The sequence below is a fragment of the Aotus nancymaae genome, unplaced genomic scaffold (genome assembly GCF_030222135.1).
Source record: "Aotus nancymaae isolate 86718 unplaced genomic scaffold, 86718_ANA_hifiasm-v0.15.2.pri h1tg000029l, whole genome shotgun sequence".
NCBI lineage: Eukaryota > Metazoa > Chordata > Mammalia > Primates > Aotidae > Aotus > Aotus nancymaae.
The window spans coordinates 92,024,325-92,038,460 of record NW_026988442.1 but is presented as its reverse complement, the minus strand read 5'-3'; the positions used below and the strand labels follow the sequence as shown (position 1 = coordinate 92,038,460).

Below are 14,136 nucleotides of genomic sequence, written 5' to 3'. Positions count from 1 at the left end.
CAATATTCACGCTCTTGCCAGTGTCTGGCACCCCCACTGCAAGCTTCTGCAGAAGGGGAGGAGGGGCAGTTTCCAGGGGCAAGAAGTGGGGAAGGGGCTTCTTATACACTCCCCCAGCCCTTTCCTTTAGCCTGTCCCCATCTGTCCACAGCGCAGAAGACCCTGGCACTGCCGGCCCCTGAGATATTTGAGCAGTGGTGGATGAGGCTGGGAGCATGGGCAACCACAGGGAGGATAATTTAATCAGTGTTACTGTTTAAAATTGCCCATGTGTGGGGGTAAGAGCAGCAGACTGACTGGTTGTCGGTTTTATTCTTGCTTTACTTTTTCTGTGCATAGTGCATGCTCTTGCTACTTGCAGCAGGGGCCTATGGCTTCCGCGGCTGTCCCCGCCCCTCCCCTGCAGCATGCCACTGGCCTTCGGGATTCTGCAGCATCATTTGGGATGGGTCTCCTTTCCCTGTTGCTGGCTTCGGATCTGACTGTCTCGGGTCTGCCAATTTAGTCACCTCCAGCTACTGAAATTTAATTGCTGCTGTCTTCTCTCCTGTTCTCCCATCTCTGTGGGTTTATGATTTTAACAAATCCTTTAATATAGTTTTAATGGAATTTCAGGAGGGAGAAAAATTAGATAAATGCATTTAATCCTCCATCAGAAACCAGGAGACTCTTTAGGAATTATTTTCATAAACATCCTCACATCCCTAATTCTTCTCTGGAGCATTCTGGATCCACAGAACCTAAGCCACAAGGAGCCCAGCACATGAAGATTTTTAAGTGACAGCAATTGAAACGACCTATCCATCCACTGACTCCTGCGGACTTGCTCACTAGGCCCCTGGTGTGAAGAGGTGGTTTGCGTGGTGGAGGGGGCTTCCACGACCACAGGTTCACGTGCCGGAGTATTGCACAGCTCAGAAAGGGAGAGTGGTCTTCAGGGGTCCCGCCACATTCATCCTCCCCACGCTTATCCCCTATTTTCATTTTCTACCATCAGCCATTTAAGGCATATCCCAGATCATATTGTTCCCCTGCTTAAAACCCTGCAGTGCCTTGTCTCACTCAAAAGAAGCAACTTTCTGACAGAAACCACGTAGCTCTGCATGATCTGGGCTGTGGTTCCTTCCCCTCCTCCTCTCCTGCTCCTCACTCTGCACCTCCCATGGACTACCCTGGGCTTGGAGGGCCCATCTCTGCTCCTCCGCTTGCCTGACCTCCCCTCTTTCTGGCCTCAGATTGTGTCAGATCCAAATAAAGCCTTGCCTCAGTGCCCCTCTGTCCTGGCCCTGCCTCCCCTGAGAGTTACTGCCTGCTCTATATCAGGCCAAGGCTGGTCTGTGTGGTCAGCTGACATCTGCCCACATGGGAGGGAAGGCAATGTCCAGACTGTAGACATTTCCTTGTAGTGTAAGAGGGAACCTGACAATCCCCAGGTAAAAGATTGACTGAAGGGATCTGAGAATGGGCCCAGAAATGTGGAGCTGAAAACTTTGGGGAAGACTCGTCAAACAGTGCAGGTGCAGCCCTGAGAGGGTGGCATTGTGAAGTGACTCGCACAGGTAGACAGTCCTGGGAGAGAACCCAAGCTCTGCCACTTCTTAGTTCTGTGCTCGTGACATTTAAATGTCCTGTCTCAGTATCCTCACCCATAAATTGGAGATTAAAAGAGCAACCCTTTCACAGCCTATTGTGGCAGGGATTTGATTCGGTGATGGCACTGGTGAGGGCTCTCTGGCTGTTCCTGGCACAGAGAAACTCAGTACACTTGGAATCCTTGCCCTCTGGAGGTTCCAGGAAGGTCAGTCAGTGGGTGCAGAGCTGTGGCCTGACCCAGATGGTGGAAAATGGTGAAAAGAACTGATGATGGAGGTGGAGTACAGGGAGGGTGCACTGGATGGTCCAGAGTAAGTGCATTGGGAATGAGAGGAGGGTTTTAGTCCCCAGGACTGGTAGGGGTTTCTAGAGGAGATGGGCTCAGACAGTCCCTGGTGAAGTGAACCGGGTGGGCACTGTGCAGGATGCTGCTCTTGGGTTCAGCAGCAGGGTGGGGAGTCAGTGATGGGTCTCCACAGCATGTCACAACCGCTCCCCGGGGACTCCTAGCAGTTCCTGGCTCACCTCCTTTGGCAAGAGACTCTGTGGGCTCTGTCTCTGGGTGTCTGTTGGTATCAGCTTCCACCTGGCATTTGACAGAGATGGTGCTCCTGTGTCCCACCCCAAACTCCAAACAGAAGTGAAAGCCTTCTGAATTCCCCAAGGCAGAGAAAAATGCAGAGCTTTCACTGCAAGCAAATGGGAAGATACAGTTCTTTCTCTGTTTAAAAGTCTCATCAAGGGGTTGGGAGCCTAGTCAGTTTTCACCAGTTAACACCATAGCATGGGAACAGCCTTTCTTCTGGGAGGATGAGCCCTGTTTTCATTTCTCGTTAACTTGTCTCATTTCTGCTAAAATTCTATTCCTGAGAACTGGCTCTGTCTCTCTCACCTCCCTGCATGCAGCGGTTTCAGCAGGAAGTCAGGATACAAGCAGGAAAGCTTGGTACAAGGTCTCTGGACCTTTGCTGAATCTCTCTGGGTTTTGGTCTGAGATGCGGCATCTATGAAGCTGTGCACTCTGGGGGCGTGCAGGCCAGCACACATCACCCGCACACACCCACACTTTACAGGGGGCCAGCTGGTGGGGGCATGCTGCGTTCTGACATCTGTCCCAGGGGAAGAGAACCTTCATGGGGGGTTATGCTGAGACTGGGGATGGTCTCTGTAATGCACCTGGCACAGGGCCTGGCAATTGAAGGTGCTCAACAAATGAGTGACTAAAAAGGAACCAACCCAAATGCCCATCGATGATAGATGGACAGGGAAAATGTGGCACCTATACACCATGGAATACTATGCAGCCATAAAAAACGATGAGTTCATGCCCTTTGTAGGGACATAGATGAATCTGGAAACCATCATTCTCAGCAAACTGATACAAGAACAGAAAGCCAAACACTGCATGTTCTCACTCATAGGCGGTTGTTGAACAATGAGAACACATGGACACAGGGAGGGGAGCATCACACACTGGGGTCTGTTGGGGGGAAATAGGGGAGGGGCAGCGGCGGGTGGGGAGTTGAGGAGAGATACCATGGGGAGAAATGCCAGACATAGGTGAAGGGGAGGAAGGCAGCAAATCACACTGCCATGTATGTACCTATGTGACAATCTTGCATGTTCTTCACATGTACCCCAAAACCTAAAATGCAATAAAAAAAAGGAAAATAAAAGAGAAATAGAAAAACTGATTTCAAAGAGCAACACATACACTCAAGTGGAATTTTCCACTGCAGCCCAGGCTGTGGCATAGGGGCACCGTGGGGTAGGGCCAGCTAGCACCCCTTCAGTTGATGAAAGCGGGCATCCACAGAGGCAATGAACTGTAGCTACTCGGGTAGGGGAGGGGAAAGACTTCATCTGAGTTCTCCGGTTCCAAATGCCATGGAAGTCTAGAATGCTCTTTGGAAAAAAGAAGTATCTGAGTAAGCAACATTCTCCCTGGCCCCCAATTTCTTCCTCTGCAGAAAGAGGATTGTAGTGCATGCTCCAGGTTGTTATAGTTGAATGAGATAGAGTGACAAGCAGCTGAGAAACTAGAAAGCGTCTAGGAAGATGCCTCCTTCTTGCCTGGAAGAGTCTCTGGCTGTATGTGATGGAGCCAAGACACGCATGAGGAATGAAGGGATAGACGGGAGGGGCCACGAGGCATGTGTGGAGAACAAAGCCTGGGAGATTCAGCCAAGGCTGGAGAGGGTGGGGAGGAAGGGGAGGGTAAAGTGGGGCAGGGCTCTGGAAGGCAGCCCTGCTAGGAGGCTGGGATCCCTTGTTCAGGCTGTTAGGGACTGGTCACGCTGGGAGGTACATGAGACACTTCCATGTTAGCAAATGATCATTTGCTAACAAACTCTCCCACTGGTCAGCAGGAATGTTGGTGGCCTCTGCTCATTGGTCAAGAGGAAGGCTATCCTGAAATGCATGTCCCAGAAGTGCACGCACACAAGTGCGCATGTGCACACACACATACACATACACACACACACACAGAACAGCTGCACCCTATGCCATTGTGGCTTTAATTTGCATTTTCCAAATGGCTGTTGATGTTGAATATCTTTCCACATGTTTATTTGCTATGTGTACATCCTCTTCTGTAAAATATATCTTCCTATCTTCTGTCCATTTTCTAAGTAGATTTTTTAACTTTGGCTATTGCATTTTGAGAGTTATTTTTATATTTTAGGTATTAGTCTTTTGTCAGATACGTGCTTTGCAAATATCTTCTCCCAGTCGATAGTTGTCTTTTAATTGTCTTAAAAGTACCTTTCTCAGGGCAAAAGTTTTCAGTTTTGATTAAGTCCAATTTACCAATTTTTCCTTTCACAAATTATGCTTTTGTTATTGTATCTAAGAGTTTCTTTACTAATCGTAGATTCTGAGGATTTTCTTGTGTTTTATTCTAAAAGTTTTATAGTTTTATAAGTTTTACAGTCAAGTCCATTATCCTCTTTTTTTTTTTTTACCATGTATGAAACTTATACTGAGGTTTGCATTTGCTATGGGTGTCCAGCTGCTTCAGCCCCATTTGTTGAACAGGAATCTTAAATATTTTTGAAAGCACTAATCAGTCATTTTTAATACTAATATATGATAACTCTCTTGTGGTCACTTGTAGGTTTGTTTCTTTTGTCTGTTTTTTCTCTTGATCCTGATTTTCAGGGCTATACCTGTTAATATGTGCTTGGATACTGGACATTACAAATCAAACAGTGGCTATCGATAATATTTTCCTTCAGAAAGTGTTTACCCTATCCTCCATCAGTGAATGTGGAATAGTAGACCTCTTTATTTTTGTCAGGGGCTGAATGCTTTGAAACTTAGTTTCGTGTTTTGGAGGGACTGGTTTGCCTCTTGTGCACATGCCCACTTTCAGAGTCTAGCTTTCCCAACCAATATCCTAGAGTATTTACTAAGGCTTATCTTCCTGTGTGGGTCAAAAACTCCAATTTTTATTTCCCCAGCATCCAACTCTCTAATCAATTGCATTTCAGATACTTTCTGCTTGGTTTCTTTGTCTTTAGCCCTGTGCTGATATGGGTGTTTTGGAGGGTGGGGAAGAAATAGATGCAGTATGTTTGTTTGACTTTTCTGCACCTCCCTACTTTCAGGTCTCTGAATCCTTCACGTTCTGTATCTGCATACTCAGACTCTAAGTATTGTCTCCTCTGTCCCATGATGTTGCCGAAAGCTCTCCCAAACTTTGAGGTCGTCTTCAGCTGAGCCTCTGCAGCCTCCCCACTGCCACTGTAGCTCACACATGCAGAGGGCCACCTGCCGCAGGACACAGGGCTCACCCAGGACACCCCTTCTCTCCAGGACCCGAATGCTTAGGGCCTGCCTCTTCTCATGCCTTAAAACAACCTTTTTGTTTTGTTTTGTTCTTTGATGTAAATTATTTCCAGTTGCCTTTGCCTGTACTGTTAGTCTGCTGTAGGTTGCTCTGTTGTAGTTGAAAGAAGTCCTCCAGACTCTGTGTTTTAACCAAGGTTTGCCTGACTCTGAATTCCTTGATGTTTGTTCTAGCAAAGCTCACTATACCGTCTTCATGAAAATACACTTATAAATAAGAAAACTCTTTGATAAAAGATTCATGCACAAAGACAAACACAATTCATGCTTCACATACACTGCACCTAGGGTTTTCTATTTTTACTGCACGCATCAGGAAACAGCCACTCTGGATACTTTTGAGGTAATGGTCTAGGTCCTAATTTAAATACAAAAAGGAAACCATCATCACCACCTGGAGGGCCTGGCATCTTCTGTGTCCTGAATGACACAGCCCCCTAGGCATGCAGAAAGAACCACAGCCCCCTGGAGCTGTGCCACATGCCTGGGGCTCTGACCCATTCCTGCAGAATGGCTGCACCTCCATCCCCGCTGTATGGCGATGTCCTTGGAGTGCTTTACACCTTACATCTGTGGACTCTAATAAAGCAGGAAGGGTGGAAGGGGTGTCTTAGCAGAGCTGCGTCTATTCACACCCACCCACCCACTTGGCATCTCTGTCTCAGGACTCCCAGCGTTCCATGCCTCCCTGCTTCCCCCAGAGTCTCTGTGGGTTCTTCTGTCTGGCTCCCTTGGGATCTTACCTCTCACCACATGCTCACTTATGTCACCTGCTCCAGCCAAAACACAATCCCTGGAGATTCCTGAAACTCTCAAGATCTCTCAGACCTCTGGTTCTTGGCAATGCCAATCAAAACAGCCCTCTCTTCCTTCCTACCCTTCTCTGGGCTGTCACACAGGTATGAGACACCACCTCAGGGAAGCCTTCCTGGATTCCTGAGCTGGGTGAGAGGGAGGTGCCTGTGGCTGAGGACCCACCCCTGCTCTTGGCCATGGCAGTCTCTGCCTGACTGCCATTTATGCTCTGTTTATGGCTAGGCCTCTGGCAATCCCTGCCTGTCTTCCAGGAAGCAGTCCTTACCGTGGAGTGGTGCTGCTGAAGTCAGCCCGAGTCCAAGCTTTCCAGGCTGAGCCATTAGCTCCAGGAAGCAAACACCAGCAGGGCCTAAGGAGACACGCAGTCTCATTTTAAAAGTTGGGCTGGGAACGCTGGCAGGGCTTCAGTGGACTGAAGGAGAAAAAGGGAGTGAGGACTTTGGATTTTCATCCACGGCATGGCCAAATACTGACAGCAAATATGAGCCGGGCAGGTTCCTGGGTCGGGGCACACCAGCCTGGCTAAAGCACCACACCCCCATCTCCTCGTGCTCAGATGGGGAAACTGAGATACAGAGGGGGGTGCCCAGGCCACTCCTGCCCTCGTCTCAGGTATTGGAATTAGGTGAGGCCTGGATGAGACCATAAAGCCACCATTCTGGGACTAGGACAGGATGATTCTGGAGAGGATGGGGAGTGTGAGGGGATGGAACCTTGCACTCAGGGTAACTCGGGGAGAGATCTCATCTGAGCACCCAGCAGGAGACAGATGGCACAGTCAACTAGGCTATGAGGACGGGTTTTAATGAAGAGACTCTTCACAAAGGTGTGGGTGTAGGCAAACCACAAGACGGCGAAGTCTCCTTGGCCTCAGAACTTCGGGGCCCCAGGACCCAGGACGGAGGGTATTAGGGGAAGGGGTCAGTGGAACCAGAGATGAGTGAGCTTCTTGACAGCAGCTGCGGCTTCTGCTCACTTCTGGAAGACAGCGGACTGCCCTGTTCCTGCTGAGGGAGAAGCAGCTGGGTGCTTCTACCCTGACCTCCTACTTCCCTGGCCTCCTCCCTGTCCTTCTAACCTCCTCCTGAGAGTCTCTCCTGGCCAAACCCAAGGCAGCTACATTAATGGCCTTTGTGGGTCAGGGCAGGGCAGGGCAGCTGGGGTGGAGGTGGGGTGTGCAGGGGACAGGGACAGCTGGGGGGAAGCGCACTCTGCAGTGAGGGCGGGAGGCCTGGAGCTTTGCCATTTCTGTGTCCTGGGCCTCTGGCCCCACTGTATCTGCACACGGGCGAGCTGATGTGTGGCTCTCCTGAGAGTCCTGGCCCTCCATCCTGCTCTGCTCTGCACACCAAACCCCAGGAGGTCAGCACTGGGGTTCCAGGCCCTGCTACTCCCAGGGCACGCTCTGCTTGTCCCTCCTGGGGAACCCTAGAATCAGGTAGGGGTCTCCTTTCTTAGTACCTTTACTGCCTTTTTCTTCCTGTGCCAGTAAAAGGAACATCTGGGCCAAGAAACAGGGTGGAGTGAGTCAGGGAATAGGTGTGTCTTCTCTGGGGATGCTGGGGCTCGGAGAGGTCACTCACCCACCTCCAGCTATGGCCAGGAGCAGAGCACTGCTGAGACTCACAGCCCACCCGGAGGTCCGCCGGTTCCTGGCTGGGGTGTGAAACGGGGAGCCAGGTGTTTGGAGACCAGGCAGGGCTACCTCGGCTCACAGAGAAGGCTGCCATCCTTTCATTCTTTGATTTGTTCACCCATCATTTGTTTGCAAACACTTAACTGAGCACTGCTGTGTGCCCGGCACACATCTAGACAAGCAAACAATCGTGGTGTGGGGTTCCAGGGAAATAGGACAGGACATGGGAGGGGAAGTGACAGCGAGGATGGCTGAGAAGCCTCTGGGGTGGGAGATGATCAGGGAAAACGTCTTAGGAAATGGGAGTCTGAGCTGGACATGGAAACACAAACAGGCTGGACAGGGTGGTGTTCACTGACCGGGGCAGAAGGCGGGATCATTGCAGGAGAGAAAGCGAGTCTTGCAGTCGGCACAGCTGGTGACCTTCACTGTGGACTGTATGTCTATGGGAGGGGAGGGACAGGGGCTGGGGGTGCCAGGTGCCCTTCATCCCTCCCCCAGGCCCAGTCCCCAGGCATACTCACCACAGGACTCATTGCAGGCTGCCGGGGAGGGTGAGAAGGTAGAGAAACTGAGGTGCTAAGGAGGCAGACAGAGCCAAGGGGGTCTGGGGTGCGCGTAGGAGATGGAGCTGGAACGGTGTTCACGGGCAGGGGCGGGGCTCCTGGGAAGGGCTGAGGGGGCTGCAGAGTGAACTCTGTGTGCCTTGGGTCTTGGGAGGGTTGGAGAGCTGGGCTGTGTGTAGGGACTGTCCCCACCCCTTACCCTTCTCCTTCAGCCCATCAGATATCTTATTCAGCCTCTCAGAAAAGAGATTCTTGTGCATGTGAATCTCTTCCAGAAGTACTGTTTTATCTGAGTAGAGCAGGAGGGAAGGAGCGTTCAATGTTACAACTTGCTCAAGGTTGGGTTTTCAGATCCTTGTTTCTAAACTGGAAGTTCCAAAGAGCACGCAGAGACAGACTGCACTCATCCCCCACCTTCACAAGGCCTCCGCCCACGGCCACATGGGCCTCTGAGAATGCCTTGGAAGATGGGCCTTTGTCAACCCAAGCTCCAGGGCCCTGGGACTCTTGGCTTCCTCACCATCTCGTAACTGCTTAATGGCTTGGTGTACTTTAGTGAAGAATTTGGCTGTTTCTTCTTCCAAATGGTCATGATCTGAGGATGAGATACAGGTCGAAGGGAAGTCAAGGGAGTAAGTTTTCAGGTCAGGTAAAGGGGCCGGATCCAATCCCTGATCTCCTGGCTGTGCCTCACCAAGGTACCAGGGTTTGAGTAAATTATTATCCTCTAGAAATAGGGAGCGAATGCTTTGAGAAAGTTCTGTGGGTGGCCCCGGGCTACCCCAGAGAAGCTGCAGGTCATAGTCTATCCAGGAAGACAGTTCTGGCCAGCAGCGGAGGCAGTTCTTCCCTTCGATGGCGGGCAGCAGACAGATGATCAGGAGAGGCAGCATCTTCTGGGGTCCTCCTACTGTGCCCCAGTGCCCTGCCTGGCAGTTCCAGGTGGAACACTGGTGTTCTGTCCCCCTGGTAACCACATTCTCTTGGCAGAACAAAGTGCATTCTGTGGGGCAAGGCAAGGGTCGGCTGTGGTGTCATGATGTGAACCCCAGCTTTGGCATCAGACCCAAGTGGGAGCCTTGGTACGTAGTTCCTCCCCTGAACTTGGAGTCACATGCTCAGCAGGGAAGGTCCTCGTGAGGATCAGAGGAAAGGCTGCATTGCCTTGTGGTGGGTGCTCAGCCATCTTGACTGTGTTTATTTGGTGTGGAACAGTTTAACAGGAATGAAATTTGAGAGGCAGAAAAGAGCAGCACAGCGAGAGGGTTAGTTGAGTGAAGAGAATCAGAATCTCTTCACATTTTTCCACAGAGAAGTGGTCAACCAAGGAGAAGTTATTGGAAAATACCTGTTTTCATGGCCTATATAAACTGGCAGCGGACTCGTGTTTGGTCGAGCCAGAGGGGCTCAGCAGCTAACACCACAGTGCAGGCGAAGAGCATAGACAAGTTCCAGCCAGCGGTGCGTGGAAGTGCAAAGAGAGAAGCCACCTTCAGGGCAGTGGTTCTTTTGTACAATGTGCCCTGAAAAAAAAGAAAACTCCCTACTCTTTCGTAATAAAGAAAGCCCATGGGATCCTTGTCACTCCTCAGCTGGCAGTGCTTCCATGCCATGCTTCTGAGTGCCCTGGGCTGGATCATGAGCAGCTAAGACCACCAGGCATTTAAGGAATGCTTCTAACATGACCAAGAGACAAAAATCATAGCAAGAATTCAAAACAAAGGCAAACAAAAACTGCAGGAAAAAGGAAGAGTACAGAGTTACGACAATAGAATAAAACTTAGAACCCAATTACAATTAAATTGACAAAATATTGTTTTTCTCGGAAAAGAAGAAGCTGCTATGTAAAAGGAATAGTTATCGGAGACTAAAGTTATGATAGTACAAATTAAAAATTCCATAGAAGAATTTTGGGAAATCATTTCAGAAATCTTCCAGACAGAAGTACAAAACGACAGAGATGGGAAATAGGAAATAAAAGATAATAAAATTACATAATCAATCCATGAGATCCAACATCCAGCTAATACAAGTTCCAGAAAGAAAATGGAGAAGAGAAAATTATTTATAATAGAAGTTGTGTAGGAAGTATATACAGGAAGAAATCCTATTGTGTATGGAGAGGGGTGTGGCATTGAAGTTTGCCAGAAGAAATAGTTGGGCTGGGCACAGTGGCTCAAGCATGTAATCCCAGAACTTTGGGAGGCTGAGGCAGGTGGATCACTTGAGGTCAGGATTTCAAGACCAGCCTGGCCAACATGGTGAAACCCAATCTCTACTAAAAATACAAAAAATCAGCGGGGTGTGGTGGTGCGTGCCTGTAATTCCAGCTACGTGGGAGGCTGAGGCAGGAGAATTGCTTGAACCTGGGGGGCAGAGGTTGCAGTGAGCCAAGATCGTGCCACTGCACTCCAGCCTGGGCGACAGGGTGAGACTCTTTATTAATAGTTGAATTAATAAATTCAGGCTGTGCTAGTCAGGTGGGCTGTGATGAGAGGGTGATTCCAGGTTCTGCAGAGATGTTGCTGTATCCCTGGTTTTGTATGGAATCACGGGTGAGGTGAGGAATAAGCCTGTTTTTTCTTTTCTTTCTACTCAGTCAATACCTCTGTAAAGGCGAGGCCTGGAAGTGTCCCAAAACAACTTCCATGTCCTCAGGATGCATCACCCTCTAGGCACATTGATGTTTATCACACAGAAAGCTCACGCAAGACTTGGTGTGCAGACTTTTCACTGGAGTTTCATTATGTAGGTGTGATTGGCTGAATCACTGGCCATGTGCCCTGCCTCTCCCTGGAGGTTGGGCTGATATTCCCTGGCTCAAAGCCCTAACCCTCTTATCACATGGCTAGTCTTTCCTAACCATACACTGTCATGTTAACAGAATGACTCAGGATAGCTGGCTTTCCTGGCTCCCCTGGCTGTCAGAGTCCAGGTGGCCCTCAGAGGCTGTCCCTCTGATACCATGAGCACAGCTCATGTGGCTGGCCCGGGACGTCTGCTCCGCTCTCTGTGGCGCTGGACCCACCTGCCACTCCCCACACGCCATGTTCCCAGCTTCTCCCCTGTTTGGTGAAGTAGCTCCTATCCTGTGTCATTCTGTTAACATAACAAGGTATGCTTAGGTAGGGTCTCATAAGCCCACCATGAATAACAGACCCTTCTATCACTCAGGAAATTTCTGAAGATTTAGAGGTCCTCTCCTAGGAACCAGGGACAAAGGATAGCCAGATTCTTAGCTATACAACAATAGCACATAAATGCCTGATTACCCATTAACATTTGGGCGTGAGTTCATCCAGACCTAGACTTTGTAATGCTTCCGTGGTCTCCTGAAATCTTCTGGAAGGGTCTCAAGTCTCAGGCACAAGCTTTTGCTTTGCCCATGCTGAGTTGTGGAGATATTAGAATAGAGGCGATTAGAAATCCAGGGACAAGTGGAACATGACAAGGGCATCTATCTTAGCAAACTAACTCACTTGGTTGGTAAGATCATCTTACAGGTCATTGACCTGCAAATCCTTTCCAGTTATTATAGGAACCTTGTCGTAAAGAACAACATTTGATACATCCAAGAGACTGGCATCTGTTGGTCCATGCCTTTATGAGGAGTTGGATTTAGTTGTTTGATTTTTTAATAGCAAAATTACAAAAAGTTCATCATCTGATAACCTATCATAAATGAAATATTCATTTCATTTTCTTTCTGGTTAAAACTTGGGTCTTGAAATTTTTTGTTGTATCTACTTAGAATGATCAATGGGGATGCCTGGGGGGAATCTCTCTTGCAGAATTTGTTGGTAGAGAACATTAAAATTGCATGAAGACAGTCATGTAATTTTAATGACCATCAAAAGGATTTTGACTAGAATTGGGGGGAATTTAAAGTGAGATGATGCTTCTGGGAAAGGTTGAAGCCTTGGGTGTTCAAGAAGACAAGTTTCTGGATCTATAGAGCACTCCCCCATCTACCCCTGCTGCCGGGAAGAGGCATTCTCTCCCTGGTTAGTGGTCCTGGCCAGCGGATCTGCAAAGCAAAGGGCGCCTGGCTGTCTCCTTCCGGTCTTAGAGAATCATGTAGGGCTAGTGCTGGCCGTGGCCTTGCACAGGGCTCAGTGCAGCCCATCCACTGCTCCAGGGAGAAGTGGCTGAGGCCCTGAGGGTAACAGTTGAGGGTTCACATTCAGGCTTTGTGCCTTCTAGACCAGTGCCTGCCACCCCACTCCTACTCCCCTTTCTCTTGAGTTCTTTCCATTTTCCTGCCACTGAGCTCAGCTCTGTGTCCATGAAGCCAATAATGACAGCAATGCATTATGAAGGGCATGCTGTGTGCCAGGTACAGCGCTCAAGCACAGACCCCTCTGACACCACCATCACTCATCACTGGAAAGCTGCCTGCTAGTAGGCCGGTGTGCCAGGGCAGGGGGCTGGATCAGCTGCAAGGGAAGGCCTGCAGGGTCGCTGACTAAGCTTCAAAGGAGTCTCTTGGCGTCAGTAGAAAATACAAGGTCCCAGGCGATAGTGCTCGGGTTTCTTCCTGTTGGGAGCTGCACAGCCATGTGGTTGTGACCTCGGGTACACATCTGTGCCATATACTCATGGGTGAATGTGCCCGTAGCTAAGGGCGAGCCAGCATAGATCACAAGAGCTGACTGCTATTGGCATTTGCATCTGGGAAATAGTGGATTCCTCTGGGGCCAGAGCATATGGCAAAGTATTTAGCTTTGAAGGCTGTGACAGGTGCGGCAGCTGTGGGCCAGGCCCTAGTGGAGACTCCTCTGGTGCCCAAGGAGAGGCCTCATGATAGAAGACAATCTCACACTCACGGCTGCTGGACGAGTTTCCCAGCCTTCCCAGGTGTCCCGCTTAGCATGTGGCTTTTCCCGCATGGCTGTGAAATGCCATTTATTGTGTGCCTGCTGCCTGCCAAAGGCCATGCCAGGAGCTCTGCAGAGATGATGGAATGTAGAGCCTCCTGCCACCCCTGGGAGCTGATGCTGGCTCTCACAGGGCCTGCTAGGAAGATAAGAACTGGACAGTGACGAATGGGACATGCGCAGCACACGTCTAGCCGTGAGTAGATGCTCAGCAAGGGTCAATTGTTGTTAGGTTTGGATTGTTGGCTCTGCAACCAGTCAGGGGAGAGTGCACCAGGGTCCTGCCCTCTCTTCCTTCCTGACGAGGGGCTGTGCTATGCGATGCTGCTGCTTGCTGGGTCCTGCTCCTTGCCTTCCTGATCAGTTCCCTCCTCCCTGCTCTTTATCCTCCCTACCCTCGACTGTATTGTGGATTCAGCACAGCTGTGGGATGCATTTTCCGATGGAAGGCTCTCTGCAAAGTGGTGAGGAAGGTGGTCGGTCCAGTCTCGGGCGTCCGCTCTCAGCTCCACGGGTCTCCATGTCGCCTCCCATTCCTCACCGGACTCTGCTCCTGGAACCTTCTCACCACCATCTGAGCCATGGCTGCTTTTTGGAAAAAAAAATCTGCCCTTCATCACTTACATCTCAGTATGTACAAGCATGTGTCCTTTCTGCTGGGGGCGTTTGACTTCTTTGCTGTGGCTGGGCCTTGCCCTGGAGCCTGCTGTGTGCCCGGTGCTCTGCCCACTGAGTCACATTTAGTCTTTACAGTAAGTGTATCAGTCAGGGTAGGCAAGGTCAGGCTCTGGTAACA

At 49.9% G+C, this 14,136-nt stretch overlaps 1 protein-coding gene across 9 annotated transcripts; it reads right to left on the bottom strand.

The window, feature by feature from the left end:
* Positions 1 to 7,044: 7,044 nt before the first annotated feature.
* On the bottom strand, positions 7,045 to 9,385 carry TEX51 (testis expressed 51). 9 transcript variants are annotated; one of them, XM_064382226.1, is made up of 8 exons: positions 9,158 to 9,385; positions 8,984 to 9,058; positions 8,663 to 8,752; positions 8,422 to 8,439; positions 8,257 to 8,340; positions 7,849 to 7,917; positions 7,723 to 7,762; positions 7,045 to 7,268 (listed from the first exon to the last, which is right to left on the bottom strand). In XM_064382226.1, exons 1-7 carry the CDS (start codon positions 9,354 to 9,356, stop codon positions 7,725 to 7,727), a joined length of 573 nt encoding a protein of 190 aa, XP_064238296.1. In that variant the 5' UTR covers positions 9,357 to 9,385; the 3' UTR covers positions 7,045 to 7,268; positions 7,723 to 7,724. The 9 variants fall into 9 exon arrangements, with proteins under 9 accessions (XP_064238296.1, XP_064238298.1, XP_064238295.1 ...); XM_064382228.1 differs by having other exon boundaries at positions 9,212 to 9,385; XM_064382225.1 differs by lacking the exon at positions 8,257 to 8,340 and having other exon boundaries at positions 7,845 to 7,917.
* Between the last annotated feature and the right edge of the window lie 4,751 nt (positions 9,386 to 14,136).

What these genes read in the sequence shown, in the direction of transcription:
- TEX51 (XM_064382221.1), bottom strand. Translation starts at nt 9,356, where the DNA reads ATGCTGCCTCTCCTGATCATCTGTCTGCTGCCCGCCATCGAAGGGAAG. An exon ending in ACTCAAACCCTGGTACCTTG is followed by an intron (nt 9,059 to 9,157) that starts GTGAGGCACAGC and finishes TCTCATCCTCAG; the next exon opens with ATCATGACCATTTGGAAGAA. An exon ending in CATTAAGCAGTTACGAGATG is followed by an intron (nt 8,753 to 8,983) that starts GTGAGGAAGCCA and finishes TGCTCTACTCAG; the next exon opens with ATAAAACAGTACTTCTGGAA.